Genomic DNA, 18,093 nt, shown 5'->3' on the forward strand with positions numbered 1-18,093 from the left:
TGAGAGAGTGCCACATTGAAGCAACACAAACACTCTTAATAACTAGCTGTGCTGCACACTTTATCCTAGTAATCATTAGTGTCCATTTCAATTGATTTATGTAGGACAAAACAATCTTCCACCAGATGTAATTGATAATCCTTTGTGGAAAACAGAAGAGCTGAAAGAGAATCTGTTTCACACTGCTGGAGACTATCGCAGCCACTTGGGTGTATCAGAGAGCTCAGTTGTATGAAGGCACTTAAATCAAGGCTCTGGCTTTAGCTGCCCAGTAATACTATTTTTGGATCATTTCACTTAAATTGTCCAACTTGTTAAGAAATAATAATAATAATAATAATAATTGTGAATTGTTTTGGTCTCCTGGGGCTACCGTGCACACAACCCACAGAGGCTGAACTGTGAGTACTAGAGAGTAGTAAGCTGGAGAATAAAAGCAACATGTATCTGTTTAAATCAAATTTCTGAGGTGAGCTGACTTCTCATCTTTGATTAATTGAGAAAGAGAAAAGCAACGAGGCGGGAGGAGAGGGAGGGAACTGGTGAGGAAGAGGGAGGAAGAGCTGGCTTATATAAAGACAGAGAGTAGAGCAAGAACAGAGAGATGTGGTTTCTGAGAACATTTGGGGAGACCCACAGAGGCTGAACTGTGAGTACTAGAGAGTAGTAAGCTGGAGAATAATACAACTAAACAAGTCTGCATTTTTTGTGGCTTCACAGGAGGTTAATTTTAAAAAAAGTCATGTTTGCACATTTTAATTGATTTCTATTGTTGTTAAAATGGAAGTTTTATGATCTACCAATACCTTGATGAAGTTAACTTTTTTCTAATATCAATCATCTGAATTCATGCAGAACTCCATCTTTTTTTGGAAGATGACTGACCTAACTGCCTGAACTCAAGCAGCACATTTAATGCCCAGATGTTTGTCTTGCTTGTGGTCTTTTTATATGAAATTTACATTGCTTTAAAAAGGTGCATAATCACATTTATTTTCTTTGTTTGGCTTGTGTGAGTGTGTGAGGAACCATGCCGGGTCTTGTGAGCTGCTTGACAGTGCGTCGCTACCTCACCTTATTTACGGGTGTGTTGGAGTGTCTGTGTTTTGCCGGAACCGTATTTGGATGGGCTTCCCTTGTTTTTGTCCTAAAGACGAAGGGCTACTTCAGCTCTCAGTGCACCAACACCACTGGAGTCAATTCAACACAGGTCTTAGGTCAGTTTCAATTACAACAAGGGGGTTGAAGGGGCTGCATAAAGAGTTGAAATTGATTAAAACTCACATAATCAAAACATCTATGCAGGGCTCTCTCAACTTCATTGTCACCTTTGGTTCAAAAGATGTCAATGAACGCCCATATCAAGAGTTGTATGTGACAACAACTCTTAATGCAGGCCTCTGATCTTAATTGTCATCTGTTCATGTATATATTTCACCATGTTGGCTCTCTCTTCCTCTATGTTTGATGTGTCTACAGATTGCAGTGGACAGGACGAACAGTTCTCTCTTGTTTTCACCATCGCCGCCTTTTTGACCAATTTCTTGACGCTGCCAAATGGTTTCCTCTTTGACCACTTTGGTACTATAGTGGCACGATTCTTTGGTATTGGGTGAGGATGACCACTGTATTTCACAATTTTTTACACAAATGTCTCACTTGGAGGAACAGGTATATCAGTTTCCTCATCTGATGGTTCATAATTAGTACCATTATAATCTGAAGTGACCTCAAGATGGTCTTCATCTTCAGACACATCCTCCTCTATTTCACTGTCGTGATCAACGATGTGCTCCAGAGCCTCCAGGGCTGTCATCCTTTTGTTTCTGTTGCTCATGTTGTCCTACAGTAAGCTGCTGTGTTGTATGCATCTGCAGAGTGTAATGTTGGTAGGACTCTCAAGCAACCCTCCCCTGCTAAGTGTGGGCGGAGTTTTCCCGCGGGAAAATAAAAGGTTCCCGTCAAAATAGTATCTGTATTTCTCGCACAGGTGGGGTAGTGAGAAAGAGTGTGTGTGTGTGTGTGTGTGTGTGTGAGAAATGGGGTGAAACATGATGGGAGGGAGTAAGAAATACTTTGTCTCACATTTTCAAAGACAGAAATGGTCTAAACTTGACACTTCTGACCCCTTATAGCTTCCATTTTCACTGCCGGGTCAAATTGACCCGAACATCATCTCTGTTATAGAAACCTGCAGGGGGTTGTTGCAAATGCATGATATTTTTTTTGTATTTTTTTTTAAACGTTGATTACACTAATTAAGGCAAGCAGAAGAAGTTTCATACAGAAAAAGTACTTTAAAATATTCTTTCTAGATTTTCAAACTTTGAAACGGGTCAATTTGACCCGTAACATAACAGGAGGGTTAAAAGCAACATTCATCTGTTTAAACCATTTCAGATTTCTGAGGTGAGCTGACTTCTCATCTTTGATTAATTGAGAAAGAGAAAAGCAATGAGGCGGGAGCAGAGGGAGGGAACTGGTGAGGAAGAGGGAGGAAGAGCTGGCTTATATAAAGACAGAGAGTAGAGCAAGAACAGAGAGATGTGGTTTCTGAGAACATTTGGGGAGACCCACAGAGGCTGAACTGTGAGTACTAGAGAGTAGTAAGCTGGAGAATAATACAACTAAACAAGTCTGCATTTTTGTGGCTTCACAGGAGGTTAATTTAAAAAAAAGTCATGTTTGCACATTTTAATTGATTTCTATTGTTGTTAAAAATGGAAGTTTTATGATCTACCAATACCTTGATGAAGTTAGCTTTTTTCTAATATCAGTCATCTGAATTCATGCAGAACTCCATCTTTTTTTGGAAGATGACTGACCTAACTGCCTGAACTCAAGCAGCACATTTAATGCCCAGATGTTTGTCTTGCTTGTGGTCTTTTTATATGAAATTTACATTGCTTTAAAAAGGTGCATAATCACATTTATTTTCTTTGTTTGGCTTGTGTGAGTGTGTGAGGAACCATGCCGGGTCTTGTGAGCTGCTTGACAGTGCGTCGCTACCTCACCTTATTTACGGGTGTGTTGGAGTGTCTGTGTTTTGCCGGAACCGTATTTGGATGGGCTTCCCTTGTTTTTGTCCTGAAGACGAAGGGCTACTTCAGCTCTCAGTGCACCAACACCACTGGAGTCAATTCAACACAGGTCTTAGGTCAGTTTCAATTACAACAAGGGGGTTGAAGGGGCTGCATAAAGAGTTGAAATTGATTAAAACTCACATAATCAAAACATCTATGCAGGGCTCTCTGAACTTCATTGTCACCTTTGGTTCAAAAGATGTCAATGAACGCCCATATCAAGAGTTGTATGTGACAACAACTCTTAATGCAGGCCTCTGATCTTAATTGTCATCTGTTCATGTATATATTTCACCATGTTGGCTCTCTCTTCCTCTATGTTTGATGTGTCTACAGATTGCAGTGAACAGGACGAACAGTTCTCTCTTGTTTTCACCATTGCCGCCTTTTTGTACAATTTCCTGACGCTGCCTAATGGCTTCCTCTTTGACCACTTTGGTACTACAGTGGCACGACTCTTTGGAATGTGAGTCCAAAAACACTTTAATTAAGGGTTAATGGTCAATGGATTTAAAATTAGGGATGTATTGATTTCAGTACATTTGGTTACATTTGAGTACTTATATGAGTAATACCATTACAGTTCTAACCTTGACTTTGTAAACATGTTTTAGTTTCATGAGATGTTCCTCACTTCAACAAATTAAATACATAACATTATGCTGTTGCTGACATTTAACATTCAACTTTCTGTTTTCCTGATACAAACGGACCATAGTTGGCAGTATGGATGTTAAAAATGTATTGTGCTATCATAACAGTTAAAATAAATAGAAAATATAATAAAAGCTGAGCAAAACTCAGAGGACCAGCTTGTCACTTTTAGGAGAATTGCTGGTCCACCTTAAGCCTGAGTCGTTGCTTGTTTAGGGGCTAACCAAGCAAAAGACAAGAACTTAGCTTGGGTCTCCCAAAGAATTGTAGCATTTATTCACTGCTGGGCTTGCAACAGCTGGCACAAACCTGACAGAGTATATCAAGCAGACACATCTGACAACCTCACAGCTAAACTAATTGATGTGGTGGAGACTAAAGTGGCTGCTGATGATACAAACTCTCCCGGAGGGCTGAACTGGTGAATTTCTGTTTTGTGCATACACTGCAGCTGGTGATGAATGATAGATTCAACCTGTACATGCATCGAGTTATCGTTCCAGCTGGGCGGCTTTTTAGGCTCATCTGATGAGAGGTTAACGTTGTTGACGTAGTGTAACTGGGTGCGGTTGTATTGGAGTAGTTAGAGTGCGTTAGTACAGTATTGAACCCAAAACCCGATACTGGTATCGGTGCATCCCTATTTGAAATGTTTCCCATGTCATTTCTCATCAAAACAGTGTCTCAGTAGAGAACTAAAAGCCCACCAGGCGGGTAGTTGAGAGGAGTGAAATGACATACAGGTAGTAAAGAACAACAAGGGGAGGTTGTTGATTAGTGTGATTTGTCACGGCTTCGGAGTTTAAAGAGGACCCCAATGCTTAACACCAGGTAAAAGCAGGTTTCCAAAAACTAAACTGACAGGGAATACAAGCAACAAACGCAGACAACCTGACGACTGAAGAAAGGAGAGCATGCAGATGAAATACACAAGGAGAGCAGGGTGATTAGATGATCACGTAGGATTTTTCCAATTGATGTAGTTTACTGTCAACCTGGAAGTGATGGTGGTGTTATGATATAACACAAATTATATAAGGTTACAAAACAGTAATGTATAACATAAACAATAAAATAAAAACATAAATAATCGTTAATATCAAGAAAGCTTGTTAACTAGATTTTTAATACCTGAGTTATTTGTGTTGGCAATGGGTTGCTCTCTGAAAATATATATTTTTTAATCAGCAATGACACCGAACCTAAATCTTTTTACGAAACCAATCACATTGTCATCACAGATGGGTTTCTGTGCTCTTTATCTTCCTGTGTGACTGCGACTCTCTCTGCTCATGGTTGATACAGTGCAAAGAGACAATATATATCATGTCATATGGCAATACCACACTCTTAATTGTTGATCCAGATAAATCAACAATAGCAGTACTAAGGACAAAGCCTATGTTTCCACTAAACGAGGGTGGAGGTAAAATAAATAAAAAGCCAAGTGCACAGAGTGGAGATGAGGATAGATCTTTGCTTTGGACAGGCCAAGAAAAAGTTCAAGTGTGTTTATTGGGATATTATTGTATAAAATGTCACTTTTTTTAATTGCTGGGAGTGCATTGATTTGTATTCATTTTAAGACCAATTTTCCCATCTCAAATAAAAAAAATTGTAAAACCTTGAAAACATCACTTTCACTCTCATACCAATGAAATTACATGTTATTACTGGAATTTCTTTTTCCCACCAGATTTCTTTACACCACAGGGACCTTGATGGTGGCCTTCTCTACTGAAGGTGAAAAACATTTCTCCATCTCTTTCATTTGTGCTTTTTCGTGAAGCTCATTGTTTAAAGAAACACTGACAAGAAGTAACAGGGACTCTAACAACTGTCAATGCACGTTTTTCCTTTTCCTATCAGCTTTGTCCAACCTGTTGTTCCCAGCTCTCTCCCTCATGGCAGAGGGGGGCAGGTTATTTCTGTTGACCAACATGCAGGTGCTGAAGCAGACATTAGAAAAGATTAAAACGATTGTTGTCAGTTTTGATTAATCTGACAACTATTTTCGTGATTAATATTTTGTGAAAGTTGAAAGTTGTTTAAATTGTGGGGGGAAAAAATCACAAAACCCAAAACTGTGATGTTTAATGACTTTGGATGGTGTAGCTGTGAGTCAAAAATAGCATCCTCATATTCAAACAGGTAATTAAAATCAGCAAGAACAAATTTTACATTGAAGTTCAGAAAAGTAGATGCAAAAAAGCTAACAAAGCCCCACAGAGACGTAGACACGTAAAAAAAAACATTCATCTGTTTAAACCATTTCAAATTTCTCTCTCAAAGGTTGGAAATCTGTTTGGCTCACACCGCTCCACCGTCATCACTCTCTACATTGGGGCTGTTGGCTCTTCATCGGCAATCTTATTTCTCATCAAGATGAAAAACATTCACACACTGCTCTTATAGTATATGAAATGTATTTATGCTACTGTGTCTCATGTAACGATGCTCTTGATGTCTTCTGCTGCAGTTGTTATACGAGGCTGGCATCTCTCTCCTTTCCTCTTTCCTCTTCCTGTCCGCCTGCAGCATCATTCACCTCCTCAGGACTTTCTTTCTGCTGCCCAGAGATCAGATTCCCTACCCAATGCCTGATGACTACACATACGGGTACAAATCACCAAGAAACCACACACACATCAACACCTCACACAGGGATACATCAAGTGTTAATGGGGATTGTTATTTTCTCTTTTTAAAGAAAAAAACTCATGAATTTATGTTTGTTTCGAATATTGAAAAAATTATTAAACACTGAATTGAAACAATATAATATACAATATACAACAATACAAAAATATTAGGTTTTAAATATGTCATTTTATTGCAACTATAGACTTGGCTTACTTGGTAAATGATAAAAGGATGTACATTCATAAAGAGCCTTTCTAGTCTTCCGAACACTAAAAGGACTGTAAACTACAGAGGCTGCCATACAAAGTGCCACCAAGTCATCAGGATCTAAACTAATAGAATTTGGGGGTCATTATCTTGCTTAAGGACCCTACAACATGCGGCCAGGAGGATCTGGAGATCGAACCGCTGATCTTCCGATTAGAGGACGACCTATTCTACCTCTGAGTCACAGCAAATATTTTCAGCAGCTTACAATATGTTCCTGGCACACTCACAGCAGACCTTCTAACCATTCCTCCAACACTCTGCTACCAGATCTGCATACCTTTCTCTGTCACTACCTTGCATCTCGTCCATCTTCCCAGAGAGCAATTAGCTCTAGCAAATGCTTGCTTGGTCTCCATGGACACCGGGACCATGTCAAGTACGTGCAATAGTATCCAGGGACCCTGCTGTTGCGAGTAGACCACCCTGGGCTGTTGGCTTGGGCTTCACCCTTGCTCAAACAAATACAATGGTCCACTTTTTTTTGGTGTTGTTGCTTGCTGAAGCTAATGCTAGTGCTAATGGGGTCTGCTACTTTCCGCAAAACATTGCGTCAATGATACCGCCCCCTTTTCTGGCAGTTGGCAAACACGGGAGTCTGCCAAGCCCCAGCTGAACAGGTTGGAAGGATTTAAGAGGACATCATACTGACTCAATGTGAATCAATGAAAGAATCAATGTGTTTCCACCTTCCAGAGTTCTGACCAGGTGATCTTTCAACCAGTTGTATGCTCCCACTGGGTCCAGGCCTCATGCTTGCACATACCCAATATTCTGTTGCAGTGAGCTTCCTCCACCTCTGTTTGTACCTCCTTTTGGATTAGCTCCCTCCTCTTTTTTTACTCTGGCATTACTCGAGCAAGGTCTTGAATTGCTCAAGAGTCCAGCCCAACCAGTTGCCACAGGGCCCATCAGGATGCTGTGCCTCAACCTTGCCTCAGCCCTCTCTATTGTCTCCTTCGCATGCCACTTCCTTTCTGTTCTGAAGTCCTCCACGATGGGGATTTGGGATATACATTCATGAGCACGCTATCTAAAATCAACAAACGGGGATAAGAGGGAAAGAATGTGTGTGTGTGTGTGTGTGTGTGTGTGTGTGTGTGTGTGTGTGTGTGTGTGTGTGTGTGCGTGCAGTGTGTGTGTAGGGGGGAGGGGCAAGAGAACAGCTAAGACAACGTATGACGTAATCTAAAATGTGGCAACATCTCTCGTGAGACCACAAGATGGCGCGAGACTCCAAAATGGAGGTAGACAGTAGATATCTCATTGTCTACACGTGTCTAAAGCTGTTAGCGAAACCCCGGAGCTACATTAGCTTAAAGCTATATGTGTGTGTGGATTAGTAAAAGAAGAGTGAAAGCAAAGCAAAACAAAATAAATCCTCCAAAAACAAATTAAGATCCTCCCTGCCGTGGTGGAGTACGGAAGATTGTTCTCTCATCTACAGAAACAAAGCCGGCAACTCTTTGATTCGCACAGCCGTGGTTCTGACCTCTGAACTGGGTGACCGAGGCTAAGTGGAGAGCAGGGCCGCCTTTCAATCAGAGGATCGACAGTTCTATCCCCGGCTCCTGCTCTACTAGTCTCATGTCAATGTGTCCTTGAGCAAGACACTTAACCCCCCAAAAAATTGCTCCCGTAGCTGCGTCTACGGTGCATAGATACTGAATAGTAAGTCGCTTTGGATAAAAGCGTTTGCCAAATGACTGTAATGTAATGTAACTGATGAGAAACAACTTCCGGTCTCGCCAGGTCTCAACACGATTTCAGTGGTATGAAATACACAGTAACTTCTACACAGCATTATCACCCTGTATCACCCTTGGCTGTTGCCTCAAAGGCTGCATCCACATCTTTTAATTGGCACCACTCTTACTCTTTATTGGTAGCAGTCCACAAAATCAAAATTCAGGTACATATGTGATTTTTGACCTCTGCGCTGAACCCATCCTAAGTATTTAGTAGCAGTGGGCTGCTATAAAGCACCCTGGGGAGTAACTTGGGGCTCAGTTTCTCACTTTAATACACTTCAACATGCGGATCACTTTCTGATGGTCTGCTTTGGGGTGTGGCTCGTGGTGCTTGGGGGTTCTGGGCACCCTACCCCAGTGGCCTTCTCTCTAAGCTCTCCACTGTCTATCTCGTCATCACCACACTATTCACAGTTGTCATGCAGCCTTTTCCTGGAGGTCACTGGCTTCACTATACTTAGTTAGTACACCTTGTGCTGCAACCTGGAAACATTGTCAATGATAAATCAAACAAAGTATAACAAACTGAGCTTTCTAAATCCCCCAAAATCTAGTTAATGATAAATAAATTAAATTTCTATGAATTAAAATTTCTTGCAAAAACAAAACGTTTTAATCTTACTAGCAGTTTATTCCCACACAATTGTGCCACATTCCTTAAAAGAACACTTCATATCATGTTAAGTGATTGTATGACTTGAATTCACTTGTAAAGTAAATTATATCAAAGAACTCCCCTAATGCCCCACTGTGACTTTTGACCTTTGTCAGGATAACCTGTGGTAAATCAAAGACTCTGAGCCTAGAGCAGATAACTGGAAATGCACAGGTGACGACAGAGGAAGTCGAGGACATCGCTGTGAAACAAGGTTTGTTCACTTTACTGTGGCATGGATTGATAAGATACAAAAGAAGAAAATAACCATACAATCTATTTCTCCTAATCTTTCTTCAACCATCTTTGTGGTCTCCCCTCGTCTCACTCAGAGAAGAGTTTCCGTGAGTGTTTGATGTCCAGGTTCTTCATGTTGCACGTTCTTTGGTTGTCAGTGATGCAGCTCAGACATTTATTTTTCATCGGCACCCTCAACCCCATGCTGCAGCGGCTGACGGCTGGGGAGCCTTCACTGGGTAAACACACACTACATCATGTCTGCCTGTCTTAGCAAAGATGGACGTTTCTTATTAGCTGCATGGATACTGACCAGTTACCTTGTGCTTCAACTAAGAGGATGCGACTGAAGTAATATTGTATAAAGTAAGATAGAAAGAGCTACTAGCAGAGCGCTATAGAGGTCAACATGGAGGTGAACAACAGGCTGTGGAGAGACGCCGATATAAATTGCCTGCTGGTACTCCTCTGTTGCTTTGGTTGTCTGGTATGACAGAAAAGTTCTGCACCGCAACTTGACAACGCAGTTGTTTGGAAGGTTCATGTTTCCTCGTTGGAAAAAACATTTCACCATTGTAGCTTTGTAGTTCATGCCTACGTCCTTAGTAATGTCTGGACACACAAATCCAATCTGATCACATGCAATTCACAGAGCGGACAGTCTGTCTTAAAGATTTGATTTGAGAGACAAATCATATTTGCTTGTAGTCTAAAAGTAGCCATATTCTGGTAGACCTTTGTCTCTGACCATCTTGTCCTTGCTTGTGTGTCCCTGCAGTGAGCCAGTACATCAATGCCTTTGCTATAACGCAGCTGTGTGGTGTGCTGTGTGCTCCCTGGAACGGTCTCATCATGGACAGACTCAAGGGCAAACCTCGTGCTCCAGGTAACATGCTAATACTAATAAGGACTAGTAATGAATCCAACAGGCCACAGCCATGGCAGACCTACTATCATATGAGATATACTTTATTACAAAGTAGTACCCAAATGTCTAATAATTTACACTAATCTTTGTCTAAGTCAGTATTCAGTTTTCTAAATTAGTGTTATGCATACTGACTAAAGAGATTTTATACTTTTGTGACCACGGGCCGTGGCAAGGCCCGGATTTGGTTTACAATTTTTAGAGTGCACTGACCCTTTAATAATGGCTCAAACCAACTAAAAGCTCACAGATCCTCCATTGGTACATGTGGCGGTGAATGATGGACGGAGACAGATTACAAAGTTCATTATATCAAATATCCTAAACTGGGTATTAAAAACAGGCAATCCATTAAATCCAATGATCGCAGGCAGTAAAAAGGGTATATCTCAAATATACTTTGTGTTACAAATTACAGTAAAAGAAGGGAGTGCTACAGGACGAATGGTCGTAGCCGCAGACAGAGAGGGGAAAGTAATACTGTGACAGAGTTCTCACCACGCTCCGGTGTGACACACACACACACACACACACACACACACACACACACACACACACACACACACGTCGTGGAGGGAGTGCAAAGAAAACTACCACCAAACACACGATTATGGGGCGCGTGAAGCACAGGTGATAAACTCTGTCACCAAAACAGACAGAAAACAAGGGTTCAACACACAATGTTAGCACCACATGGCAGCTACAAGAATCTACTATTTAGTTTCTTGGGGGAAAGCAATGAGCGCCACGAAGGCTAACAAAGGGTAACAAAATGAACAACAAAGACCAACTAATAAACTAAAAACTACACAAAACAAAGCAAACCCAAACAAAACAAAACAGCAGTGGCAGTCAGCTCCTGTCTGATCCTGGCGCAACCCCACTCCGGACAGCTCAACACGGGGAAGCGAGAGTCGCTATGGAGCCGGACCTGGAGTAAATGAAACAGTAAAACCCACAGCAGCAATATCTCAACTTAACAAAACTAAAGTTAACACCTTCCAAGCATTGCACGTGACGGGCACAACCTGTCGCACCAGGGATCAGAGGGGAAAGAAACAGCTCGTAGGTACGGCTTATATATAAACAATTGGGGAACAAAGAAGTAGGAAGTGCTAAGGCCTACCTAACCCTACAGTAGCCAGGAAGGGACATTTCACTACCGGCTACACTTTGAATAAGAAAAAACCAAATGTGTGTTAAATGGGATGATAAATGATAGCAAATGTACATACATTAGCGTTTAGTTGGAATAAAAGCCAACAAACAGTGCAGTGAATAGATGATGTTGAGCACTCTGTTCTGTCTGTATGGACATGTCATAATTTGTTTCTCTTTGGAGGAACATCTGTGTTTTCATTTGTGTGTGTGTCTGTTTGTAGGAGAGAGTGAACAGGAAGTAGACCTGCGGGCCACGATGCTTTCTCTCTTCCTGACGGTGCTGCAGTGTCTGGTGTTCTCAATTTGTGCCTCCCTCCCGAACCTGCCGCTTCAGTATTTCACCTTTGTTATGCAGGTGTTAAATCAGTCCTTCCTCTACGGCAGCAACGCAGCCTTCATCAGTGTGGCGTGAGTATTTGGCTTAACCACTAAATAAAACCTACAAGAGACCTTGCGCGTAATTGTAACTTTAAACAGAGATGACTTATTCCAAACTAAATAGTGCTAAAATATATTGACATATAGATAGAATAAATTGTGTCCACCACAAAAATATCCACTCAGATGGGGGTCTGTATTCTGATATCAATGGAGTATCTTGCATCAATAGATGATCAGCCCAAAGAGATTGACAAGGAAGACTATAATGTTCCATGTACATAGGTGTTAGACCAAAACCAGAAAAAAATGTATGCCTTCATTCTTGACATGCATAAAGAAAATGATATCATATTGTATGCATAAATTATTCAATTAGGTTGCGTGATTTTCCAAGCTTTAGACATAAACTACTAGACTAGACCATACTTTGCCTCTCTGTCCAACTTCTCATTTTCATCAAACCAAAATAATTATTTTTGTTCTGCATACTTGCACTCAGAGCATAGGCTGAGAAGGTCCAGAGCTCAGCGAAACATGGACTGCTACGTCCTAGTTGACAGGGCTGACACATAGAGACAGCCAGGTTAAAGTGTTAACCTTTTATCTTTCAGGAATATTCTAATATTTAAAAATTCTGGGATTTTTCTTTTCTGCTCCTTTCCTTATTTTTTTTACCTCTTCCTTCTCTTTGCTGTGTCTTCACTGTGTGTGTGTGTGTGTGTGTGTGTGTGTGTGTATGTGTGTGTGTATGTGTGTGTGTGTGCGTGCGTGCGTGCGTGCGTGTGTGTGTGTGTGTGTGTGTGTTTGTGTGTGTGTGTGTGTGTGTGTGTGTGTGTGTGTGTGTGTGTGTGTGTTTGTAGTTTCCCATCGTGCCACTTTGGGAAGCTGTATGGTCTGGTCATGTCTCTGTCTGCAGTGTTTTCTCTGCTGCAGTATCCCTGCTTTGCCCTGGTGAATGGACCTCTGGATGGAAACCCTTTATATGTGAGTACAACTATAAACCTGACTCTGGTCCTTCTCCTCCCTTTATCACCATCTTTATGAACTCTCCTCTCCCTGCTTCCTCTTCTCTCTCCCTTCATGTGTCTGCAGGTGAACATTGGTCTGACGCTGCTCAGCCTGCTGGCCTTCATCCATCCCCTCTCTGTCTTCCTGCACTGTCGAAGTCTCGCCTCCCAGCGAGCCATCAGTACCTCCTCTTAAAGTCTGTCAGATGGGACTTGCACTTAAAATGTCCTTAATATCTCTCTTAACATATCTTCTATAACTCTTCTGCTTGTTTGACCCAAATTAGATGTGTCTATTGATATGAACTTAAGTAGTATGGTAAATGGAATGATTAATTTGCATGCCCTTGCAGGCAACAGCTATTTCAAATGGTATAAAAAATGCAATTGTAATCTAGTAACATGATATCTTAAAATGACTATGAATTAGAAATAAATGGAACGGTATGTTGAAAACCATGACAATATAAAAAATAAAGCATTAAATTGATATTTAAAGACTGAACCCTGAATTCCTTGTTTTTCCAGTGTTCAGTTAACTGAGGCCATGTTTTCAGTGGATTTTTGATTGACTGGTGTGTTTCATGTGACATCAGCTGCGCAAGGTCTTATTGTCAAAATGCATCATTTATTGTTTGTCAAATAAAAATAATGCATGATGTCTCTGGTTCTGCTGCTGCATCGATTTTGTCCATCATGAATTCAATAATGATTCAGGACTACAATGTTAGATTGTTGGAGAACTCTTTTAAGGAACGATCTGATTTTATGACTGAGGTCCAAACCTGAAGGATTCACAGCAGCCTCATAGGCCAGTCTGCAATCACCAGTCATCAGACTCTTGGCAGTCTGGGGAGGTGTTGCCATGTTGTTTCTATTAGTGGAGAGGTTTCACATGGGGCAGAATCATCTCTCTAGAATAACCTTAAATAACAGGGACACAACAACCCCCACAACAGCCTCGCTCTCTCTGTAGGCCTGCTGTGTGACAACGCAGTGAGCCCAGAAAACCTGCAACTGTTCGAAGTCTGTCGTCTGTGTTCCTCCCTTTCATCTGCGTCATCGACGTTTAAAACCTCAGTATCTGGGCAATTTCAAAATACAGACTTGCATAAACAAATGTGTGACAGAAATCGGAGCAAAGGCGGGAGGAGTGGAGGAGACAGACACGCCAGTCTGGTAATGGGGTGACTTGTTACATGTTGTTTTGCTTTTTTTTAAACGGACTGAATCTGTCGCAGGGTCTAAAGATGTCTTTATCACCCATAGATTTGACAGCCTCCCTAACTCATGTCTGTTCTCGTTGATTGGAGCAACAGAAAAAATTGTATCAGCTTTAATGTGTTGCTTTCCATCTGCTGCGGGGAGCTGGTGGGAAAACAAATTATCTCTGACACTGAATGACTGAACAGGCTACAACGTGTACAGGGAGCTTATTGATGATCTGAGTTTTTGGGTTGTAGCTCAAAACAAAGCACATAACTGCTCAAGACTAATGAACACTGTGACTTTTAGATTTATCTTATTAATAAGGAAAAGAATGCAGTGAAAAATGAATTACACTATATGGACAAAATGATGTAGACACCCATGCTCGTTCTTGGGGTTATTTTTATGGTTTTATTTCAGTGGATGTAAAGTAACCTTATACATTTACTGAAGAGCTGCACTTTGTTATTTACAGTTTGAAAATATTGATTTGTGTTCCAGTTTTATGTTACTTTGTACTTTTACTTCAATATCTTTCACAAGGAAATATCCTGCTCTTTTCCATTCATTTACCAGAAAGTTCATTACTTTTCAGATCACGATTTTATAGACAAAGCACTAGATCTTATAACATATTCATTATAAACTACAATAGCATCACTTGGACCAACTGTAAATGCTATTTACTATATACAGTTGTGGTCAAAAGTTTACATACACTTGTAAAGAACATAATGTCATGGCTCTCTTGAGTTTCCAGTTATTTCTACAACTCTGATTTTTCTCTGATAGAGTGATTGGAACAGATACTTCTTTGTCACAAAAAAACATTCATGAAGTTTGGTTCTTTCATGACTTTATTATGGGTTAACAGAAAAAGTGATCAAATCTGCTGGGTCAAAAATATACATACAGCAGTGCTAATATTTGGTTACATGTCTCTTGGCCATTTTCACTTCAATTAGGCGCTTTTGGTAGCCATCCACAAGCTTCTGGCAAGCTTCTCGTTGAATCTTTGACCACTCCTCTTGACAGAATTGGTGCAGTTCAGTTAAATTTGATGGCTTTCTGACATGGACTTGTTTCTTCAGCATTGTCCACATGTTCTTAAGTGGGATTTAAGTTAGGACTTTGGGAAGGCCATTCTAAAACCCTAATTCTAGCCTGATTTAGCCATTCCATTACCACTTTTGATGTGTGTTTGGGGTCATTGTCCTGTTGGAACACCCAACTGCGCCCAAGACCCAACCTTCGGGCTGATGATTTTAGGTTATCTTGAAGAATTTGAAGGTAATCCTCCTTCTTCATTATCCCATTTACTCTCTGTAAAGCACCAGTTCCATTGGCAACAAAACAGCCCCACAGCATAATACTACCACCACCGTGCTTGACGGTAGGCATGGTGTTCTTGGGGTTAAAGGCCTCACCTTTTCTCCTCCAAACATATTGCTGGGCATTGTGGCCAAACAGCTCGATTTTTGTTTCGTCTGACCACAGAACTTTCCTCCAGAAGGTCTTATCTTTGTCCATGTGACCAGCAGCAAACTTCAGTCGAGCCTTAAGATGTCGCTTTTGGAGCAAGGGCTTCCTTCTTGCACGGCAGCCTCTCAGTCCATGGAGATGCAAAACACGCTTGACTGTGGACACTGACACCTGTGTTCTAGCAGCTTCTAATTCTTGGCAGATCTGCTTTTTGGTGGTTCTCGGTTGACTCTTCACCCTCCTGACCAATTTTCTCTCAGCAGCAGGTGATAGCTTGCGTTTTCTTCCTGATCGTGGCAGTGACAAAACAGTGCCATGCACTTTATACTTACAAACAATTGTTTGCACTGTTGCTCTTGGGACCTGCAGCTGCTTTGAAATGGCTCCAAGTGACTTTCCTGACTTGTTCAAGTCAATGATTCGCTTTTTCAGATCCATGCTGAGCTCCTTTGACTTTCCCATTGTAGCGTTTGTGGGCGTTTGTATCCAATGAGCCCTATTTAAATGGCCTCAGAGAAGTCACCAGCTGTAGTCACTCATAATCACTCACAAGAAGTTAAGAGGCCATGCTATGAAGCTCATTTCATTGACACAACTTTCTAAGTCACCAAAATTGCTAATTCATGTTGCTGTATGTATATTTTTGACCCAGCAGATTTTGTCACTTTTTCTGTTAACCCATAATAAAGTCATGAAAGAACCAAACTTCATGAATGTTTTTTGTGAAAAAGAAGTATCTGTTCCAATCACTCTATCAGAGAAAAATCAGAGTTGTAGAAATAACTGGAAACTCAAGAGAGCCATGACATTATGTTCTTTACAAGTGTATGTAAACTTTTGACCACAACTGTATGCTATATACAGTATAATGTATGGAATTTACCGCTCACATGGGGCACTTTTCTTAGTGTTTCTTAATATATTTTTATACTAATACTTTTCCTTGAAATAAATTATTATGCAGGACTTACATGTAATGGAGTATTTTTACAATGTGGGTTTTTCTTTAGTAAAGTATCTGAATTCTTTTTCCCCCTCTGCTTTAGGGAGATGCTAATGCTACTGTATATTATGTAAACAACAGACATTTTGACATGTATCAATAGGAAGATCATGTGTGTAAATAATAACACAAAATAATGATGGCTGAGTTCCATTTAGTGACTTCAGTTTCAGGGTCCTGGTATTGTTCATGCTGGCTCTGTCACACTGTTGTGGCTTGAAAAGCACAGAGCCATAATTAATAATTAGTAGTAACAGTATCAGATATTTAGATTAAAGGTCTGTGGAAAGAGGATTTGAGGCAAACCTGTTTATAAAACACAAGTTGAATAGAATTTATGGTATGTGATTTAAGATTTGAAGTGAAAAATGAATAGCAACATGGCTCTAATTTCCTGAAAAAATAACTGAATTAATTTGTCACATACAAGAAAAAATGTTAAAGGCTCACATTTAACAATTTCGAGGCCTTAAAGAACCTCAGCAGGCGTTTATTTAAATGGGTTGCAGATCAGAAGCTTATCTTCTGCTCCGACTAAATATCAAATGATTCATTATCTTGTTAACAAAGTCTCTTCAGACCTTTGCTGTCCCAAATGACACCCACATTGTGTCTGATTCATACACTTCTACACACATCAGCCTCACGCTGCATTTAATAGCTTGGATTTGAAGAATGTGGAAAACTTTGGTATTTAACTAGCTATTGTTGAGATTTTTACACTTGGCTGTTTTGCCATGCAGTCACATTTTATGTTGCGTATCGCATAAACATATCCTAATTGGTGGATTCGTGATCTGGCCCAAGTGTTATGAGGAGGCAAGAAAATACAACCCAAAAGTTCCAGCTTTCTGGGTTTTCTCACCTGTAAGGCCATGATGTGGACAGAAGCATACACTCAAGGTTGTGAGAGTGTTTTGTGTGTGTGTGTGTGTGTGTGTGTGTGTGTGTGTGTGTGTGTGTGTGTGTGTGTGTGTGTGTGTGTGTGTGTGTGTGTGTGTGTGTGTGTGTGTGTGAGTTAGTGGGGGTTAAAGACGGAGTCTGCAACACATTTTTTTAGGATCAGGACAGAATCGTTGAACATGCTGTGTTTACACCAGAGTAAATGCCAGTGTGCCCGTGATTCACTTTGACACAGCAGGCTACTGAGAAGCTGTAAGAGAGGGGATCTGGGAGTGGAGATGTGTGAGATGTACACACACACACACACACACACACACACACACACACACACACACACACACACACACACACACAGTACAAGGTTTAATTAAATAACAGGTGTGTACAAGTCTCAAATCAGAAACAATGCTAACACACACACACAGGTACACACACGTCAGCCTGGATACTTGATCAATATTGTGGAAGGGGCACCAAGAACTTCCCACACACACTCCCATAGCCTCCGTGAAGATGTAGTCTGATTGGTGAGCTGGCTGCCTCCCCCAGTTGCCCTGGGGCCAAGAACAGTGTGAATACATATCATGTGCCTCCACACACTCACACATGTGACCTTCTGTGTCCCACAGACCCCCATGGAGACTAATGCCTGACTGAGCGGTCTGCCTCTACTAATCACTACACCATAGCCAAGAAACAGTGTGACTCCAGGCACACAACTTATGCCCT

At 40.9% G+C, this 18,093-nt stretch overlaps 1 protein-coding gene across 1 annotated transcript; it reads left to right on the forward strand.

Moving 5' to 3' along the window:
• Window positions 1-1,544: 1,544 nt before the first annotated feature.
• LOC137875924 (equilibrative nucleobase transporter 1-like) lies at window positions 1,545-13,166 on the forward strand. Its single transcript, XM_068715443.1, has 13 exons — window positions 1,545-1,612; window positions 2,958-3,157; window positions 3,420-3,549; window positions 5,434-5,480; window positions 5,607-5,683; window positions 6,030-6,109; window positions 6,204-6,356; window positions 9,170-9,267; window positions 9,386-9,529; window positions 10,069-10,176; window positions 11,601-11,787; window positions 12,621-12,744; window positions 12,853-13,166. Exons 2-13 carry the CDS (start codon window positions 2,971-2,973, stop codon window positions 12,961-12,963), a joined length of 1,446 nt encoding a protein of 481 aa, XP_068571544.1. The 5' UTR covers window positions 1,545-1,612; window positions 2,958-2,970; the 3' UTR covers window positions 12,964-13,166.
• Window positions 13,167-18,093: the final 4,927 nt, after the last annotated feature.

The sequence above is a fragment of the Cebidichthys violaceus genome, unplaced genomic scaffold (assembly GCF_023349555.1).
Source record: "Cebidichthys violaceus isolate CVI_PGR_0920_01 unplaced genomic scaffold, fCebVio1.0.p SCAF_2, whole genome shotgun sequence".
Classification (NCBI taxonomy): domain Eukaryota; kingdom Metazoa; phylum Chordata; class Actinopteri; order Perciformes; family Stichaeidae; genus Cebidichthys; species Cebidichthys violaceus.

Bases quoted from the DNA above. Each gene is read 5' to 3' on its own strand.
- LOC137875924 (XM_068715443.1), top strand. From the start codon at position 2,971: ATGCCGGGTCTTGTGAGCTGCTTGACAGTGCGTCGCTACCTCACCTTA. The intron at 3,158-3,419 runs GTCAGTTTCAAT...ATGTGTCTACAG, and splicing joins CAATTCAACACAGGTCTTAG to ATTGCAGTGAACAGGACGAA. The intron at 9,530-10,068 runs GTAAACACACAC...GTGTCCCTGCAG, and splicing joins GGCTGGGGAGCCTTCACTGG to TGAGCCAGTACATCAATGCC.